The sequence below is a fragment of the Vulpes vulpes genome, chromosome 1, assembly GCF_048418805.1.
Source record: "Vulpes vulpes isolate BD-2025 chromosome 1, VulVul3, whole genome shotgun sequence".
Taxonomy (NCBI): Eukaryota; Metazoa; Chordata; class Mammalia; order Carnivora; family Canidae; genus Vulpes; species Vulpes vulpes.
This window is the reverse complement of record NC_132780.1, coordinates 16,429,396-16,448,915: the sequence shown is the minus strand read 5'-3', so window position 1 is coordinate 16,448,915 and position 19,520 is coordinate 16,429,396. Positions and strand designations below refer to the sequence as shown.

At 59.1% G+C, this 19,520-nt stretch overlaps 1 protein-coding gene across 4 annotated transcripts; it reads left to right on the top strand.

Annotated features, from left to right (window-relative positions):
- Positions 1–3,829: 3,829 nt before the first annotated feature.
- Positions 3,830–19,514, top strand: KCNC3 (potassium voltage-gated channel subfamily C member 3). Of its 4 annotated transcripts, none has more exons than XR_012001615.1 (6): positions 4,034–4,967; positions 9,228–10,335; positions 11,808–11,999; positions 12,276–12,402; positions 15,372–15,431; positions 16,491–16,896. XR_012001615.1 is itself a non-coding variant. In XM_072758230.1 (5 exons), exons 1-4 carry the CDS (start codon positions 4,083–4,085, stop codon positions 15,386–15,388), a joined length of 2,202 nt encoding a protein of 733 aa, XP_072614331.1. In that variant the 5' UTR covers positions 4,038–4,082; the 3' UTR covers positions 15,389–15,431; positions 16,491–16,896. The 4 variants fall into 4 exon arrangements, 2 of the variants coding, with proteins under 2 accessions (XP_025870010.2, XP_072614331.1); XR_012001616.1 differs by having other exon boundaries at positions 4,035–4,967; positions 12,306–12,402; positions 16,491–19,514; XM_072758230.1 differs by lacking the exon at positions 12,276–12,402 and having other exon boundaries at positions 4,038–4,967.
- The last annotated feature ends 6 nt before the right edge of the window (positions 19,515–19,520 follow it).

The following is a 19,520-nucleotide window of genomic DNA, read 5'->3' as shown; positions in this document are numbered from 1 at the left end:
GAAGCCCTTCGCCTATGCCGCCCATAGAAAAAGGAGCTCGGTATCGCGGAGCATCATGGACCTTGTATGCCAGGCCGCGTTCTCCTGTTGCCGGGGGCGGGCGCAGCCACAACATGCGTGGGAGGCGACAGGTCGCGACGGCAGCGACAGGTGGCAGTGGGGGGTGGTGGCTAAATCGTAAAGGGCTTTTCAACCCTTGTTTTAAGGGGATGGAATATGATTCCCGCAGACTTCATCTCCTTTCTCTCTCCCTTTGGGATTCGGAGACCCCTGGGTCCGCCATAAAGGCGGGGCTTGAAGCCCCCGGGTTGGGGGGAGCTGTGCTGTCCCTCCTCCGGCGATGATGTCATTCCCCCCCTCCACAGCCTCTTGCTGCCCTGAGCTGCCGGGGCTGGGTCACCCCTCCCCCAACGCCAGCCCCGGATTCCCCCATCCCCGCCCCGCCTCGACTTGGGGTGAGTACGGGGGAGGGGGAGAAGGCACAGGGTCCGGGGGCGGTAAGACGGCCCAAATCCCAGTTTTGGAGGCGGGAGACCCGGGAGATGGGGACTCAAAAATCTCAGCGGAGAGATTCTTCCTTAATAACGAGCTTTGGGGGCCAAGATTCTTAGAGGGGTCTAGGGGAACATGGCTCCTAGGTAGAGAGTCTCCATATTTCCAGCTTTAGTGTTCGGGAGACTCTCTTTCCTAGATTTAGGGAATCTGATGGGAATGGGAGCGGACGCACAAGGCTGGGATCCTAGAAATCGGGAAGCGGAAGACCCTTTCCCAATTCCAGCGCCTTGGAGAATGGGGGAGGAGGGTTAGGAGAGGGCGCCGCGGATGACGGAGGTAGGAGTTTGGAGTTTTCAGTAATTTTGCGCCTGGAGGACCAGAGAAAGGATAGATTGGGAAGGAGGAAGGGTGGGAAAGGTCTAAAGACGAGGACAGACATTGGCTTACACCCTACTGGTGTCTATCGCCAAAAATTGAGTCCACTTCCCTCGTCTGTTGGCAGGGCTGGGTACCCCATAACCGGAGCCCACATTATGCCTCCAGAAGCCTACCCCATGGGTACAGAATCGAGGCTCACAAAACCCCCACATATCCTGGTAGGGTCTGGGGAGGGCCATGAAGGAGGGATGGCATTCAGTTTTCCCAGGGCCTGATGGAGTCTGGACTATTCTGTTATTCCTTGCCCGGGATCTTCCTCCTTGCTCACACAGTCTCTAATCTGGAGTTTTATCCCATATTCTCCCCTATGGCAGCCCCCTCCCCCTCCCTCGCACCTTCTCCCACACCTTCTGACCTCTGCAAAAAAATGCTGATTTGGTAACTTGATCCCGTGCCTGGCTGCTGTCAAAAGCAGAAGAGAAAAGTAGAGTTGGGGGGAGGGGAGAGGATATAAGTGAGGGTGGCTGATTTAGGTCCTAACTCTAGCCCCTACTCCCACCCCTCAGTGCCTACTCAACCCCTGTTCCAGCCACCACCCCCACTCCCAACTTGCTCAGAAACCTAACTCAACCCAAGCCTCAACCTAAGCCCAGTCCCTCACCTCAAGATTCACTGCTTCTGCTTGGGGATACACCAGAATTCAGGGCAGAGAGGAGTAAGAAGCTCCGATGTCTTTTCTCTGCCTTCCTGGATCCCACTGGGGGCTTGAGGGCTGCCCAAGGATACTGGATTAAGGATAGTGAATTGCGGGCAGTGGGGGAGCCCAGGGTCTGGGGAGTGAGGGAAACTACCTCCCTGGTCTGCAGGACAGGCCCCACTTCTGCAACTCTCTCCGCAGTGACGCAGCCTCGAGTCCTGGCCAGGATGGGGGTTAAAGGGGGTGATGGGGGGGGTCAGAAACCAAAGGACGGCGGGACAAAGTCCCAAGGAAGTGGGGATGAAGACTCAGAGGGGGTGAAAGAGACACGGGGAGCAGGGATAGAGACCCGCATAAGGCGACAGAGAAAGAGAAAGATCAGAAGGAGAAAAGGCACTTTACAGAGGAGGGGAAGAAGACACCGGGAGGGACGTTATCAGTGAACAAGAGCAAGGAGGACAGAAACGCAAATGAATGAGCAGGGACGGGGTGGAGGGTACAGACTGGGAGAGGGGAGTTGAGGATAGAGACACGAAGAGGGACAGAGGGCTGGAGGGACAGAGATCCAGAGAGGGGACAGGCTGGCGGGGGCTCCGGCATGGAGGACAGAGACACAACGAGGAGGGACAGAGACCCAGAGAGAGGCAAATTCCTGAAAAAAAGGTACAGAGATCAGGAGACTGGGGGTGGGGGGAAGGAGACACAGTTGGGGGAGAAGAGAGACTGAGCCTTCGAAGGCGGCAAAGACTCAAGGGAGGGGGGGGGCAGATTCAGAGAACAATGGGCCAGAGTCCCAGAGTGGCGAGGACAGAGACGAGGGGACAAATAACTCAGAGAAAGGGGAGAGAAAGACATCGAGAGACGCAGAAACGGGAGCGAGGGTGAGTGGGTAGGCGATACGAACCAGCCGCCGCACCTGCAGAGGGAGGCGGCGGGCCAGGGACGGTGCAGCGGGAGGAAGCCTGCAGCCCCTGACCCTCCCCCTTCGCTCCCGCAGGCACCGCCTCCTCCCGCCGCAGCCCCGGCAGCAGCCGCTGGCCCCGCCCCAGCGCCTGCTCCTTGCTACTCGGCGGCCGGCCAGCCGGGGGGGCGGGGCCGGACACGCCCCTCGGCTAGCCCCGCCCAGCTCTCCGTATCTCCTCTCCCTCCGGGAAGATCGGCCAGCTAGCTCCTCCCCATTTCTCATTGGCCCCGCCCTATTTCCTCACCCTAGTCTAAGGCTTCCCTGCTCTTAGGTTTCTCCCCTCCGCAGCCCTTAGGGCTCCCTCTTCACCCGTCCTCATCCATCCTCTGGTTCTCCAGTCTGCAGTCTGCTGTTTTGTAGACTTGGTCCCTTTGTCATCACCAGTTGAGTTCTTGTATCTCTATCTAAAGCCCCGCTGACTCTTATGACTCTCTCCCCGGTTCTCTGAGCCCCAAGACTCCCCATTCCAAGTCCCATTCTTTCAACCAGCCCAGTAGCTTTGTACCCTGCAGGTATCACCTTCCCCGTAGCGTCCCCATTACTCCTTCTCTACTCTGAACCCTGCTCCACCCCCGCCTAGCCTGGTTGCTTCCAGGCCTCTTAGAACCCCGCTCCTCCCTTAGTCTCGCCTTCCCACAGCGACTTCAAGAGGTTTTCTACCCTTCGTAGACCCCACCCACCTTCTCCATTCTGACGATCATTCTCCCGGCCCAGCCCTGTCTAACCAGGCCAAGCTGGCAGCCCCGGCCCCTCCCCTTCCTCACTTCGCCCTCTTTCTTAGTCCTAGCCAGACACTCTCGGGTTCCCAGGCCTCGCTTATGTCCCCTCTTTCTCACTGGGTCTCCATCCTTCTTCCTCCTTTCAGGCCAGTCTAGTGCCATTCGCGTGAAAGTACTCTCTACTCTTCATTTCCAGCTCCCGCCCCTCGTTCAGTATCGCCCCCTCACTTTCCCAGCCCAATTAAGACGATTTGCTAACTTTCTTAGGCCCTGCCTCTTCTTAGCATCCGCCCTGTCGCGACCAAGCAGAGTTAAGGACCCAACCCGGCTGTCTCCATACGCCCCTCCCCACCGGGTTCTGCTTGCCAGCGCTTTAGGTCCCTTCTCTGTCCAATCAGGACCGTCTCCCCCATGCCTGTCAGGAGTCTTTAAATAGTTTGGACGTGTCCCCTTCCTCTGCTCCGCCCGCTCCTTTCTTCAGTTCAATCAGATCTCTATCTCATATCTAGTCCCACCTCCTCCGTTTTCCCTGCCCTGCCCGCCCCCTTAACACCTTGCTCTGCCAGCCCCTTCTCTCAGAAAGATCCAATCGGTGTGCTTCACCTGCAGCCCCGCCCCGTCCAGCCAGGCGGTGTGGAGTTCCCGACCTCCTCGCTGCCTCAGCCCCGCCCCACCCCTCCCAGGCCAATCAGTTCTGTTCTTCCACCTCCGCCCCCCCCGCCGCGGCCCCGCCCCCTGCACTCGTTGCCTCCTCCACCCAATCCCGGCTGCCTCTCCCCCTTCGGGCCCGCCCCCGACGTCCCGCCCCTCCCGCCCCGCCCCCCGTCCAATGCTGAGCTCAGTCTGCGTCTCGTCCTTCCGCGGGCGCCAGGGGGCCAGCAAGCAGCAGCCGGCGCCACCGCCGCAGCCGCCCGAGTCCCCGCCGCCGCTGCCCCCGCCGCCGTCCCCGCCGCCGCTGCAGCAGCAGCAGTCTGCGCAGCCCGGCCCCGCCGCGTCCTCGGCGGGCCCCCCGGCACCTCGCGGGCCCGGGGGCCGGCGCGCCGAGCCATGCCCCGGGCTGCCGGCGGCGGCCATGGGGCGGCACGGCGGCGGCGGTGGCGACAGCGGCAAGATCGTGATCAACGTGGGCGGCGTGCGCCATGAGACGTACCGCTCGACGCTGCGCACCCTGCCGGGGACGCGGCTGGCCGGCCTGACCGAGCCCGAGGCGGCGGCGCGCTTCGACTACGATCCCGGCGCTGACGAGTTCTTCTTTGACCGGCACCCGGGAGTCTTCGCCTACGTGCTCAACTACTACCGCACAGGCAAGCTGCACTGTCCGGCCGACGTGTGCGGGCCGCTTTTCGAGGAGGAGCTCGGCTTCTGGGGCATCGACGAGACCGACGTGGAGGCCTGCTGCTGGATGACCTACCGGCAGCACCGCGACGCCGAAGAGGCGCTCGACTCCTTTGAGGCTCCGGACCCAGCGGGCGCAGCCAACGCCGCCAACGCCGCCGGCGCCCACGACGCGGGCCTGGACGACGAGGCGGGCGCGGGCGGCGGCGGCTTGGACGGCGCGGGCGGCGAGCTCAAGCGCCTCTGCTTCCAGGACGCGGGCGGCGGCGCCGGGGGTCCGCCAGGGGGCGCGGGCGGCGCAGGCGGCACGTGGTGGCGCCGTTGGCAGCCTCGCGTGTGGGCGCTCTTCGAGGACCCCTACTCGTCGCGGGCCGCCAGGGTGAGCGCGCTCTCGGAGCCCCCATCCCTTCCCCCTTTCCTGGAGATCCCAGCCCCTTAGGAGTGCCCATCGTAACCCTCAGAATCCCTTGGCCTGTCCCAGCCCCTCCTGGTCTTCCTGGTCTTCCTGGTGTCTGGGCCTCCCAGTCTCTCTAGAAGCCTCTTTCTCCAACCCTGAGCCTCCTGTACTTTTCAGAACACACCCCCTCTCCCTGCCCTCCCCAGATCCTCAGAAGACGCGTCCGCAACCTTCAGAATCCCCCAGATCCCTCCAAACCCCACCTGGCTTCCCGAGGCTACCCAAGACTCTTAGAAACTTCTGCCCTGACTGTGAGTCTCCTGGACTTCTCTAAACAACCTCACCCCCTCCTTTCCTGGACCCTTCTTAGACCCTCAGAAGAACTTTCTCCAGTCCCGAGTCTTCTGAGCCCCTGTAAATCCTTTCCACCCCTCTTGGTCACCCCTTACAGCCCCAGAGAACCCCTTTGCAGCCCTCAGTTTCTTGGACCATTCCCAGACCCTCAGAAGACCTCCTTCCTTAACCTTCAGTGTCCCAGACCCTGTGAACACTGCTCCTGCCTTCCCCTGCCCCCTGCAGCTCCTCTGAAGCCCCATCTCCAGCCCTGAGTCCCTCTGGTTCTCCCAACACCTCCCTGATTCTTTGTCCCTATGCCCCTCTCTCCCCGCACCTCCCCCTCTCTCCAAGTTTGAGGCTTCTGGCTATTTTTGAACCTGACTTCTGTTCTCAAAGTCTTAGAAGACTCTGCCTCAGTCTCAGAGCCTCCTGGGCCCCTGTGAATCCCCAAATCACTTGCTCTGGCTAGAACACTCCCCCCGCCCCTGCCCACTGCAACACGAAAGTCTTGGGGAGCCTTCCCTCCTGGGACCCTCCAATTCTCTCTATGTTCACATATCTTCCTGCATCCTTCACGCCAACTCCCATCCCAAGGACTTTCCCTATAAAGCTCCAGACTTCCCCCAAGCCTTTCACACTCCTCCTCAGTGTCTCCAGAAGAGTCTTGAGCCCCCATAATATGTCTTTCCTCTCCAGAAGCTCCCATATGCCTCCTTCTTCATCCACAGATTCTCCCAGCTTCTTCTCCCTTCCCACTCTTTATCTCCTGGGATCCCCCATCCAGAGCCTCCGGGTCCTTTTCCAAGTCAATCAACTGTCTTTTCTTCCTGTTCCAGAACTTTACGGAACCTCAATCTTTGGGACTCCCCCCCCTCCCCGCCCATCACCAAGTTATCTGTCCCCAAACTTCTTCTCAAAATAGTTCCCAATTCTTTCCACTCTGCCTTGGTATCTTTCCACTGGCCCCTACCCCAGCCCTGCTCACTCCCCCGATCCCAAGCTCCAGACACCCCCACCATCCAAAGCCCAGGTCTGGGCCCCTCTGCTCCCAAAGTGAACTGGAGAGCCCACACTCTACCCTTATCTTCCTCAAAATGTCAGATTCCCCCCCCAAACTCCCTACATCTTTCCCCCAAAACTTCCCTCAAACATCTCTAACTTCCTAGACTAAATAGCTATCCTACGGCTTGGTTCTCCCTTGAACCTCTTCCTCCTCCTAACTTCCTCCCTGTGTTGGAAGAGAGGGGGACCGTTCAAAATGGGGGGGTCAGAAAGAAGGGGAAAGAGGAACAACTCCGGGGGCCCCCCTTCTCGCCTCCCAGGGACCCAAACACCCTGAGGAACCAGTCCGCCCCCTCCCCCCACCGTGCCTTGTCCTGGGCCGGGAAGGACGTGGAGCCGCAGTGCCGCATTCACGCCAGGGGAGGGAGTGAGGCGGGCGGGGGTGGGGGGGGCAGCCCAGTGGCACTGCATAAAGTTTGGTCCGGGGAAGCGCTGAGTTGGCGAGATTTGGGGTTGGGTGGGGGGAGGTGGGGAGGAGGAGGTTCCAAAGGGACTTGGCCCTAAATGCTTCCTCAGGCCTCTGAGTGGCCTCCTCCCCCATGGCCTGGGGCGCCCTTCTCTCTGACCCCATTGAAAGGTGCTGAGGTGAGACTAGGTGTTCCGGACAGCTTGCGGGGGGGGGGGGGGGGGGGGGGGGGGGTTGTCACTCACTTACTCCACAAATGGTTTTTGAGTGTTGGCATTCCAAGTACTTTCCAAAGTACAAGTAAGCTAGCCTGACCGAGTTGGGAGCAGAGGCCAGTGCAACCTGGAGAGTATGGCCCTGTCTCATCCTCGATTCCCTCCCCGTCATTTTTCCTTTCCTTCTTAGAGGGATTCCTTACGCTCCTATCCCTTCGGCTTTGGAACCACCTCGGGCAAAGGGTTTAAACCAGTCCCGACGCTGTCCAGCCTCACAGCTGCGCACTGCGACGGGTGCCCACCTTTTCTTCCTTGCCCCGGGAGGGAAAGAGTTAAACTGGCCCGCGGCCTCCCGGCGGGAAAGCAGTGGCACTGCGGCTGCGCCCCGCCTGCTCAGCTCCGGCCCGGAAGGGGTTAAGGCCGCTTTCCGCCGCGGCGGCTGCGCACTGCGGCGGGGGAGCTGGCCGAGGTGCTGGCCGCCGCGCGCCCCGCCCCCCGGGCCGGCCGACCCGCCCCCACTGCGGTGCCGCAGCCTGCGCCGCGCACCGGGCTCGGAGGGGGCGGGGGAGCACCGGGCATGCGCTCTGCGGCGGCCTCTGGCCTCTTAAACCACTGCGGAGAAACGAGCAGGGGGGCGGGGCAGCGAGGGCCAGCGCTGACCCCAGCCCACTGTAGGGTCCGGGGGGGGGGCGGGGGCCCTTCTGCGGCCGACTCTGGCTCGCCTCTCTGCCCTGCAGTTCAGATTAAAGTTAAGCCCTCCCAATCCCAGACCCCGCCCCCCAGCCCTGTGGAGAAAGAGGAGCTGCTGAGGGCCTGTGCTGGCCCCCAGCCCACCCTCTGTCCAGGGTCCTGTCTGCAGTTGGACCCTGGGCTCCCGCTCGTCTCTGCATCCCTGATTAAAACTCAAGTTTCCTAGGCCCTCCTTCCTCTTCTGTCCATCTGACTAAAGCCCCTCTTTGCCCCGACACGCATCCCCTTCTCCCTCCAAGGCACTAACCTCACTCTTCCTCTCCTCTCTGCATATTTTATAAAGCCCACTGTCATCTCCAGGGGCCAACTCTGTCCCTTTTCTTCTCGAAGATCTTGACCGCACCTCTTCTGCTCCTCAAGGTTTTCTTCAAAATCCACACCACTGCATGCAGGACTCTGGTCCTCCCCATCTTGAAATAACCCATGTGTGCCTCCCACCCGCCCTTCTCTGCACCTGTGGCTAAAGCCTCCTCACCCCTATGGCCCTAGCTTCACCATCTCCCTCCACGCTTAGGCCCTTGACTCTCCCTTCCTCTCCAGAGCCTGAAACCCCAACCCTCCTTGCTTCTTTCCTTTTCATTTTTTGCAGACTTGACCCTTCGCTTCTTTTCCTATTTATGGCATTAACACTTGTCATTCCAGCCCTTTGCTGTCCTTCCTCGGTGAGGGCGATCCCAGCTTTCTCCCTTCTTTGGGGCCAGAACATTAGGGTCCTTAAGCCCTAACTCCTCTCTGAAGGCCTTGACTTTGCCCCCTAATAACTGATGCCCACATACCCTAATAGGAGCTCAGACTTTCTTACTGAGTTCCAGACACTGGACCAAGCACTGTTTCTGGAATCAGGACTTTTGTATACTCATCTAATGTAATCCTCATAATAATCTGGCAAAAACCCCGAGGTTTGGGAAACTTAATCTCCTTGCCCACATTAGGCAAAGGAAAAGCTGGATTCAAATCCAGGCTTTCTTAACCCTCTCAGGATTCTGTGTCCTCTGCCCACCTTCTCCCCTTCCCCTTCCCTTGGCTCCAAGCTGAGCTTCAAAGCCTCTGATACACAGAGGGTAAGTGGTCTTAGTCTCCTCCACACCCCATTCCATCCCTCCCCCCAAATCCTTGGACCCTGCTGGGGAGTCCTGAGATGGGCCACAGGATGTGGGGAAGTGATCTGGGAGACAGAGTAAAGGACCAGAAATTGCTGTTTCCATGAAAACAGGTGCCCATCTGCTGCCACTGCTAGAGCCAGCTCCTGTCCCAAACTGGGGAGAGCTGCCTCTGATCCTTTTCCTCCCCCTTCTCAAGCTCTAGAGGGGAGAGCAGGAGGCAGGCTGTGACGGAGGCACCGGGTTGCGACTCCTGGATTTCCCTGGAGTTTGGGGCTGGAAAAAGGGACAACTGGGAGGGTCTTGTGGATATGGCTGGTTGACCAGATGCGTGGGTCACCTTTTGCCCTCTCTCTCCTGCCCTGCCTCACAGTATGTGGCCTTCGCCTCCCTCTTCTTCATCCTTATCTCCATAACCACCTTCTGCCTGGAGACCCACGAAGGCTTCATCCATATCAGCAACAAGACTGTGACACAGGCCTCCCCGATCCCTGGCGCTCCACCAGAGAACATCACCAATGTGGAGGTGGAGACAGAGCCCTTCCTGACATATGTGGAGGGCGTGTGCGTGGTCTGGTTCACCTTCGAGTTTCTCATGCGCATCACCTTCTGCCCAGACAAGGTGGAGTTTCTCAAGAGCAGCCTCAACATCATCGACTGTGTGGCCATCTTGCCCTTCTATCTTGAGGTGGGACTCTCAGGCCTCAGCTCCAAGGCTGCTAAAGACGTGCTGGGCTTCCTGCGGGTGGTCCGCTTTGTCCGAATCCTCCGCATCTTCAAGCTCACGCGCCATTTTGTGGGGCTGCGTGTCCTGGGCCACACGCTCCGTGCCAGCACCAACGAGTTCCTGCTGCTCATCATCTTCCTGGCTTTGGGCGTGCTCATCTTTGCTACTATGATCTACTACGCCGAGCGCATTGGCGCCGACCCCGATGACATCCTGGGCTCCAACCACACCTACTTCAAGAACATCCCCATCGGCTTCTGGTGGGCCGTGGTCACCATGACTACCCTGGGCTATGGAGACATGTACCCCAAGACGTGGTCAGGGATGCTGGTCGGGGCGCTGTGTGCCCTGGCGGGGGTGCTCACCATCGCCATGCCTGTGCCCGTCATTGTCAATAACTTTGGCATGTACTATTCGCTGGCCATGGCCAAACAGAAGCTGCCCAAGAAGAAGAACAAACACATCCCTCGCCCCCCGCAGCCCGGCTCTCCGAACTATTGCAAGCCTGACCCTCCGCCGCCACCCCCACACCACCCCCACCATGGCAGCGGTGGCATCAGCCCCCCGCCCCCCATCACCCCACCCTCTGTGGGGGTGACTGTGGCTGGGGCCTACCCACCGGGCCCCCACACACACCCAGGGCTGCTCAGGGGAGGAGCGGGTGGGCTCGGGATCATGGGGCTGCCTCCTCTGCCAGCCCCTGGGGAGCCCTGCCCGTTGGCTCAGGAGGAAGTAATTGAGATCAACCGGGCAGGTGAGAAGGGTGCATGGGGGGCTGGTGGGAGGAGGTGGAGAGTTTTCCAGAGGGCAAGAGGTCATTGCTGAAGTTAAGAGAGATGGGGGGGAGGGGTTACAACAGACCAGAGAGGACAGACCAGAGAGAGGAAAGTGAACAGCTCTGGCTGAGGTCTATGAAAAGGTCCAGAAGCAGAGAGGTAGATTCTATGCAAGAGACAGTTTTTGGGAGAGACAGACTTGCAGCCAGGATAAGATATTCAAGGGGACCAGGGAAGCAGAGTAATCAGCCTCTGGCGAGGGGAACTTAGATACAAAGAGAGAAGGGGGGTGCATCAAACAGGCACATAGGTCTAACGTGGGATTTACAGGCAGGCTGGGGACTTGGCCAAGCGACACCTGCACCATCTGCATCTTCCAGCAATGACCCCAAGAATACAATCTAAAAGCCACAGGGTCAGAAACCAAGCACTCATCACTGAGAGCTGGAGACAGGACAGAGTTGGAGAGAGGGGTGGGGAGGTCAGTGACTGAGAGTTCAGGTTCTAATAACAGTGAGGTCAAGAGAGGAGAGAAAACTTAAAACCCAGAGGTAGATAGAGGCCGGGAAGATAGGCCCAGGGGGCAAGCCGGCCATGTTACAGTGACTTGGGACCCAGGGCCCTGGCTCTGGCCCTGCTGAGAGGGGTCAGAGATTTGCAGGAAAACTGCCAAGATGAAGAGGTAAAGTGAAGGAGACAAGGGAGAAGAAAGTTGATCTAGTGTTGCACGCATCCCCCTGCCCGAGAGTCTCTGTCTCTGAGGCGATGATTGGGGGCAGCAGTCCCCAGCGGGGAGAGGCTGGTGGGCCCCACCCCCATGACTTAAGTAGGTCAAGAAAGGGAGCTGGGCCGCCTAGCCCTTGTCTTGCTCCCTCAGCCGCTGACCCAGTTTCACACCAATTAAAAATAGCTTAAGTCAGAGCCTAGGGGACCCCTACCTCCCCCCCTCCCTCCTCTGTCACCTTCCCAACCCTTCCACACTGTGCCCTCTCCAGCACCCAACACCCTCCCTCCACAACTCCCTTCCGGGCCCCCACATGCCCCAGCGGTCCCTCCAAACCCATCCCAACCCATGTGCCCTACCAACCCAGCACCCCAGGCCCCGTCCTGCCCTTCCCAGCACCCACCACCTGGCCTGACCACCACTTTGGACCACTCAACACCCTCCATCCACACCCACCCCCAACCACCCTTCCCTATCCTTGTCCTTGCCAGCACTCAACACCCTCCCCCAGTGACCTGCTCCCTAAACCCACCAGCCACGTGCCCCAACACCGTCCTCCAAATTGTGCCCCTCCTGTCTCTGCCTTGAGACACCCTGCCCCTTGAGCCTCTCCATCCAGTACCCCACATTCTCCAACACCTTCCTTGCTCATCACCCCCCCCACACACACCTTGGGTTCCACACCTCACTCTCTCCTTTGTGTGCCTGTTTGACCCTCGGGTGCAGATCCCCGGCCCAATGGGGACCCTGCAGCAGCTGCACTGGCCCACGAGGACTGCCCAGCCATCGACCAGCCCGCCATGTCCCCAGAAGACAAGAGCCCCATCACCCCTGGGAGCCGTGGCCGCTACAGCCGGGACCGAGCCTGCTTCCTCCTCACCGACTACGCCCCTTCCCCTGATGGCTCCATCCGGAAAGGTGAGGTGCCCTCCACGGCCCCCCCCACCCCGGGACCCTCCCTCCCTCTCTCTCCCTCCCTCAGGGGAGGGAGGAGGGGGAGATGAGGGAGGAGGTGCTGGACTTCCTTTCCCCATCCACTAGCCCCAAATTCCCTTACCTCCCAGACCCCCTTCCTCTCCTGCCCCACCCCCCCGCCCCCAGATTTCCTCACCACTGATCCTTCACCTGTCTTTATTCCATCTCCATCTCCCCCCACCCCACCCTGGACCCTCTGGCCTCTTCCCCCACCCCCAGCCACTGGTGCTCCCCCACTGCCCCCCCCAGACTGGCATAAGCCAGGGCCCCCAAGCTTCTTGCCCGATCTCAACGCCAACGCTGCAGCCTGGATATCCCCCTAGTGGACGAATCCCCTCCCCCCAGGGTAAGTAGCCTGCACCCTGTGATCCCCACCCCCTCCTGACTAACCCTTCGGAGAACATGCAGCCCCACTGACTGAGACTCCTGTCCCCTCACTGTGAACAGCTCCATCCAGTTAACCTGCAGCCACGACACTGACTCCACACCCACCTGCTGAGAACTTTCCCTGCCCTCACTAACCCCTCAGAACTAACCCAGTCCTCCCCCCCATGTGCCTGACCTCCCTCCTGCGCCCTCAAGACTGACACTCATCCTCACCCCCATCCACATCTCTCTCCCTGCCAACCCCCCGGTGGTTTTCTTTTTTTGTTTTGTTTTATTTTTATTCAACTAAGAATAAACTAAGGAGACTTCTGGGTGCAGGATGGGTGAGGAAGACTCAGTCAGTCATCCAGTCGCTTGTGAATTGGCCAGCGCTTACAGGGTCCCTGCTGGGCACTGGCAGGCATGATGCTAGGCAAAGGGAATCAATAGGGAAAAAACCAGCCCCACTGCCCCCGGCAGAGGTAGCCACCACTCTAGAATGTCCCAATTTGAGGGGACATAATGTGGAAGTGGAGGTAGCACAGGGATATGCAGTAAGAGGAACACGCCAAAATCCCCAGGGTAGGAGGGAAGTGGCAGGGAAGGCTTCCTGCAGGAACTGATGTCTGAGGTTCTAACCTCAGGTGAAGAAGTTATACCATTAGACGGTAGTGACCAGAGGGACAAGCACCAGCAGAGCTGAGGAGACTGGGGACTGGCAGGTAGTGTAGACATGAGGCGGAAAAGCAGGACCAGGTCAAAAGGCCAGGGCCTTGTTCAGGGACTCTGGGAGGGCAGGTCAGCTTCTGGGCTGCATGCAGATGGACTGGAGGCAGGAGACCAGAGGTTGGGAGGCTGGAGAGGAGGCTGAGATGAAGGTCCAGGGGGAGGAGGCTGCCTGGGCCCGGTTTGGAGCTGTGGGGATGGAGATGAAGGGACAAGGTAGAGGCGGGCAGGGATTGGTGGGGGGGCAGGAGAGACAGGGCTGGGGACTGGGGAGCAGGAGACAGGAGGATAGAGCCTCGAGGTAGTAGAGGAATCTTTCAACAGTCAAGCATTTATCTCATGCCAGGAAGTTCACGCGTATTCTCTAGTCCTCACAGCGACCCTAGCTAATGCACAGAGTGGCTTCGTCCCTCCCTCCCTCCCTCCATCCATTGAGCACCTCATTACTGAAGGCACAGTGCCAGGCACTGGAGATTTGGCAGAGCACAGAGCAAGAATCTGCCGTCACGGAGTGTTCACGCTAGAGCACGGATTGGCACACTTCAGCCCACGGGCCAGGTCTGCCAGCAGGCTGTTTTGTAAATAAAGCTTTATTGGAACACAGCCACTGTCATGCTGTGACAGTAGAGTGGAAGAGTTGCCACGGAGGATGGAGAACGGGTGGCGCAAAGAGCTGAAAATCTTCAGTCATTGGCCATTTGCAGGAAAAGTTTGCCACCCCCTGATCAGAGGCAGCAGAAAATCAAACAGATGAGTGAACCAGAGAATTACTCTGGCCACTTGGATGAGGGGGTCTGCAGAGGCCTTTTTGCGGAGGTAACACGCAACCTGAATGGTAAAAAAGGGCCAGCCGGGCAGAAGGAACAGCAAGTGCAAAGGTCCGCGGGTACTGAGGTGGGGTGAGCTTGGTTTGTTAAAGGAATAGCAATGAGGGAAGTGTGGCTGGAACTGAGTAGCCGAGGGGAGAGGGGTGCCAGAAGGGGTGCAGACAGTATGTGGGGGAAGGATCCTGAGAGGTTTTTCTGACCTTGAGGAGACGCTGTATTTGATCTTCAAACTGATGGGAAGCCACCTGGAGCCACTTGATCGATCACTTAGCCCTGTGGAAACTTCTTTAGAAATAGAGAGAGATACCCCAGGGAATCCCTGCCTGCAGCCTAGGAAGCTGCTGTAGTGGGACTTGGGGAGCCTCTGGGCACATCCTTGTCTCAAGCTCTTTGTTTCACAGAAGTTTCGGGGGCAGGGGATGAGCAACCCCAGCCACAGAGCAGATAGCAATGAGAACCCAGCCTTCCAGGCTCCTACTCCAGAAGGGACTGTGGCTCTTCTCGTTCCATCCCTCCCCATCCCCAATTCATCCTCCATTTTCATCTCATCCCCCCTTCCCTGCTCCCACCTCACCTCTCCCCCTGCTTGTACCCCATCCTGTTCACCCTTCGTCCCCTACCCCCAGGTCTGGATGGGCCCCCAGAGAATTGAGGGGCAGAGGGAGTGGGGAGGATTTGGGAATGGGAGGGAGGGTAGAGTGGGGGTGGGTGGGTGGAGGTCTCTGCTTCTTTTGCCTCTGATGCCAAAATCCATTCATTGAACTCAAATAATGGCTGGAGCTGATGGGGCTGACTTCTCTGCCCCAGGGCCCTGGATCCCTCCCTACTCCTGCCCTTCCAAGCTTCTCTCTTTCTTTCCATCCTTCCTGGGTGACCCCCCCACTGTTGTCCCCCCCCTTCTTCTCCCAAGACCCTTCCCTGTGGCCCCATTACCCTTGACCCTTCCTTTCTCTGTCTTCTCTCTCCAACCACCTGAGTCTAACACTTGACACCTGTTCCTTCTTCTTCCCCATCCCTCTTCCTTCTCCCTTCCTTTGTCCTCCTACTCATCCCTCCCCCTCCTCCCTTCTTTGGTCCTCTCCCCATCGCTCTCCCTCTTCCCTTCCGTGGTCCTCCCCCCATCCCTCCCCATCCCTCCCCCTCCTCCCTTCTTTGGTCCTCTTCCCCATCTCTCCCCCTCCTCCCTTCCTTAGTCCCCCCTCCCAGCCACCCCGGAAGCTCCTCCCATATTTGATGTCTCTGGCCGCCCCCATTTCACTGCTCCCCTCCCCCGGAAAGCACCAGAGAGGAGGAAGAGATTCCAGCGTTCCTCTGTCCCCCCAACAGTGAGGCTGTGTTGGGGGGTTCCCCCTGACCACCCTTCCCCCTCCGTGACTCTGTGTATTTCTGTCCCCAGCTCTTGTCACCGCCTGAGACCTCGCGAGACCCTCGGTCCCCCCCTGCCCCTTCCCCCCAGGTTAGCAATTGGGAATGGTTGGGAGGGGGTGTCCCCAAGATACTGGGTTTCCAACCCCCCACCGCCCCAGGCCCTCTCTCCTCCGGTCAAGACACCCTCATCCAGACAGACCTCTTGGCATCGCCTAGAAAAGCACTAGAACTTCTCCCCACCAGACACTGGCAGGACTCTGAGGTCTTCCCAAGCTTTTGAGAAACCACACACTTGCTCCCCAATCTTATACCCTTTTGGCCATCATGACCCTGTTAGAACCTTCCCATCAGAAGGTTTCCACCTCAAGGCTTCATGACCCTTTAAAGATACCCCATTACAACCTCCAGGTGAGCTTTGCCCCTCTCAGACTGCTCTCCCGCCCCCCCACCCCAGGGGCACTGCCAGCTTTTGCTCCTTCCCACCCCTCACGGCCCCATCACCTGCCTGTCCTTTCCCCACCACTAGGTCAGCCCCCACCCGAGCCTCCCCTCCGGCTGCTCCCCCTACATGCATTCCACCGAGCTCCCTCCCCATGCCCCTGCTGCCCACCATCTGCCTTGCTGCCCCCCACCTTTTTGCCTCAGATAAGGGGGGCCAACGGGGGAGGGGGAGAGGAAGGGGAGGGGTGGGCTTCGGTGGGGTGGGGGTGTGGGAGGCTCGGTGGGCACCACCCTGCCTCCTAACCCTGAGTCTCTCCCCCCTCCCCATGTCTGAACCTTTCTCCTTGATGCTGACTGACTGTCCGATTTGTTCACCTCTCTCCCTTCATCTCCTTGGTCCACCTCTGTCCATCTCTCTGCCTCTGCCGTCTGTCTTGTCCGTCTTGGTGTCTGTCTGTCTCTGTCATCCCTTCTGTCTCCCTCACCCCTGTCTCCCTGTCTCTATCCTTGACCCTCTCTCTACTTACCTTTCTGTCTCTTGCCTGTTCCTCTCTGTCTCTCTCTCTCTCTCTCTCTCTCCATCTCCTGTCCTTTCTGGCCATCTCTCCCCTGCTTCCCTGCCTCGGGGTCTCTCTGTCTGTTGGGTCCTCCCCCTGCGCCCCCATCTTCATGCTTCCTCCTGTGTTTCTGACCCCTCCCCCCCCAGGTTACGAGAAATCCCGCAGCCTGAGCAGCATCGCGGGCCTGAGCGGGGTGTCCCTGCGCCTCGCGCCCCTTGCCACTCCCCCTGGCTCTCCCAGGGCCGCCCGCCGCGCTCCCCCAACCCTGCCCTCCATCCTCTAGCGCTCCCCTCCCCCCCGTGGGGGGACTGGGGGTGACAGGGAAGAAGGTCAAAGGAGCTGGGGGTGGGGGGTGGGGGAAAGGGTTTTTTTTAAAAAAAATCAAAAAGTCATTAATAATATGCAACCGAGACGACGACGCCAGCAGACACCCCCGGACCCCTCACCCCCACCTGGGCCCCCAGGATGGAGGGGAAGGAGCCAAAGTCAAGCCCCGCCCCCAACTCTTCCCCCCCTCCAAATAAAGCCTTCTCAGGTCTCCATGAGCCATAGGACATCCCGCTCCCATAAACTCCTGTAAATACGTCCAAATTATGCCAATTACATTTTGGGGCGCCTCTTCCCTATTCTGCATGCCTCCCTCAACCTGGACCCCCCCTTCCAACTCCACCTCAGCAATAAGCCGCCAGGGGCTGCATGCCACGCCATTGAGGGAAGGGGCACTCTGGGAAGGGGGCAGGGACCTCAAGGGGGTCAGGAGGGTCTCCTCGCCTTCTACCCTTCACCCCAGGAGGGCAACCCATCACATTGATGTAAAAAATATATTAGCAACAATGTGGGGGAAGGAGGTATAGTCACTCAAGCCAAAAACAACAAAATGAGCTGAGCTCAGATGGTAGGAGCAGAGGCATGGGGGGTGTGCTGTGGACAGCTGCTCCCTCAGCCTTTAGGGGTATCCCTCTGATGAATATGACCCTTTCATCCCTCCACACCCCCAAGGGATCTGCTCGCCTCTATTCTTGCTGCATGGACTCAGACCTCCCATCTCAGAATTTCTGGGATGATCTGACCCTAGCACACAAAATTCCCCCAACACCCCCTCCAGATGACCAGGACATGAGACCTGCACCAGGATTCCTGAGACCAACCCTGGCACCCCACATCCCCTAAATCCCCACCAGGTCCTGGGACTTCACCTCTGCATACAGATGCTGCCCCCCTAAGCCCCACCCCACCCATTTGCCTGGACTGCATCCCAGCACCTCAAACCTCCAAGACTTGACCCAGCCCTTCAGCCTTTGGGATGCTCCAAATCCTTCCCACACTTGGACATTTCTTGGACACCCCCAAATCCTCAGGCCTCCCCCACACACACCGATGTCCCCAAATTTCCGACATCAGACATCCACCTCAGGTTCTCCTGATGCTAGAATTTCCAGGATAGGCTCAACCTGTCGGCAATTCCAGGGAACCAGACCTTCTCCTGGGCATCCCCTTTCTTATGCCTAGCCCTGCCTCCTCCAAGAGCCCCTCCCCTTCAATGGTGCCCAAAAGGGACCCTCTTCATGGACATCAGTGTTTCCCAGAGGGTTATATTTGTACCCGTGGTGATGTGCTAGGGTTTTAGGCAGTACAGGACACTTGATCTAAAAAGTTTTGTCTTTTACGGCATCTTGCTCAAAGCCGGTAAGTCCAGATACTGCTGCCTGGCCCAGACACCATTTATTTAGGGTAGAGTGTTTCCACTTAAAGCAGAGGCTGTGCCCCCCCGTGAAGGGACACTGGAACATATCAGAAGCTCGGGAAACGACAAGCATACCGGGGCTGGGATACCAGCCCACCCTTCCCCGGCATTCCTCGTCCTGCCATGCTCGCGGGTGGAAGATCATTTCTCATATCCCATCCTGGCTCAAGGATGCGCTACCTCCCCCAAGCCCAGAGACCGCACCGGTCCCAGAATCCTTAGAGGGGACTCCCCCACCTTTTGGAGCTGGAGGCCCACGGAATTAGCAACCTCCCTCCCTTTGCTCCCATGGCCTCAGGAACCCCCCCCCCAACCCACCTGAGGGTTGGGGGGGTGTCACTGAGGACGATTCTTGATGCAACGATTCCTATGCAAGGGGCATTTTGAGTCCCCCCATCCTTCCCTCGGACCCTAAACCCTGGTGAATCAGGGGTGAGGGGTGGGGCAGGTTCTGGTGGGAGCGGGGTGGGACGAGGCAAAGGGCTAGGGGCTCCAGACACCAGGGTATGGGGGTGGGGACTGATCATATTGCCAAAGGGTTTAACTTCTTAAAAAAAAAAAAACAAAAAACATAGCCCCCAGATTCCTCTAACCCTCACGGAAGCCGAACAGTGCGGGGAAAGGGGGTGAGGATCTTTTCTAAAGGGTACAGACCTCTTCCCAACGTCTCCCCCTGCTCGCCAATCTGCCACACGTACCCAGCTTTTTAGTTCAGCTTTTAAAAGTAATCACAACCATAAACCTTTACAAAACGTGACTCACGTCCCTCACCGCCACCTCCACCCCAATCCCCCAAGTCAACAGTGTGGGATTCGGGGAGGAAGAGAGAGAGCGCTAAAGGGACACCATCCGAGTCCCGCTCCCCTTTTCTCCCCGGCCGCCAGGGTGCCTGCAACTACACGCATGCGCTGCATGACGCGCTCCCCACACGCATGTCGCGCCCCTCCTGCGCTCCGGGAACGCACGGACACGGGGCGGGGGGCGGGGCGATTGGGGAGGAACGGCCGGCAGGGGGTCCTCCTGAGTTCCGCGGCTCCTCCTCCCCATCACACACAGCAATAAGATTCTCTCACTCAAACGTGGGCGGGGCGGGCCTGGCCTGTCGGAAGTGGGAGGTGGGAGGAGTGGCGAGGGGGGCGCTCTCAGGGATGGGGGCGGGTGTCCGGAGTCAGTGTGGGGAGGGGAGGTCTGCAAAATCGTCCAACTCTGGTGCTAACGGCGGGTCTTCTCAGCCCACCCCCAGGGCAGGGAGGGAGGGGTCGGGATGGCCCCTCCCCCAAGTCTCCCCCACGCCCACCCTGGGTGCATGAACCGCCCAATGCAGAAGCTGCCGCATGTCACCTGCCCTCCCCAAACAAAAAGTGTCATGCCCCCTCCCCCCCCACCTTCTCACTTCCCACCAAAATAAAAGTTTCCTTTTCATTTACACGGT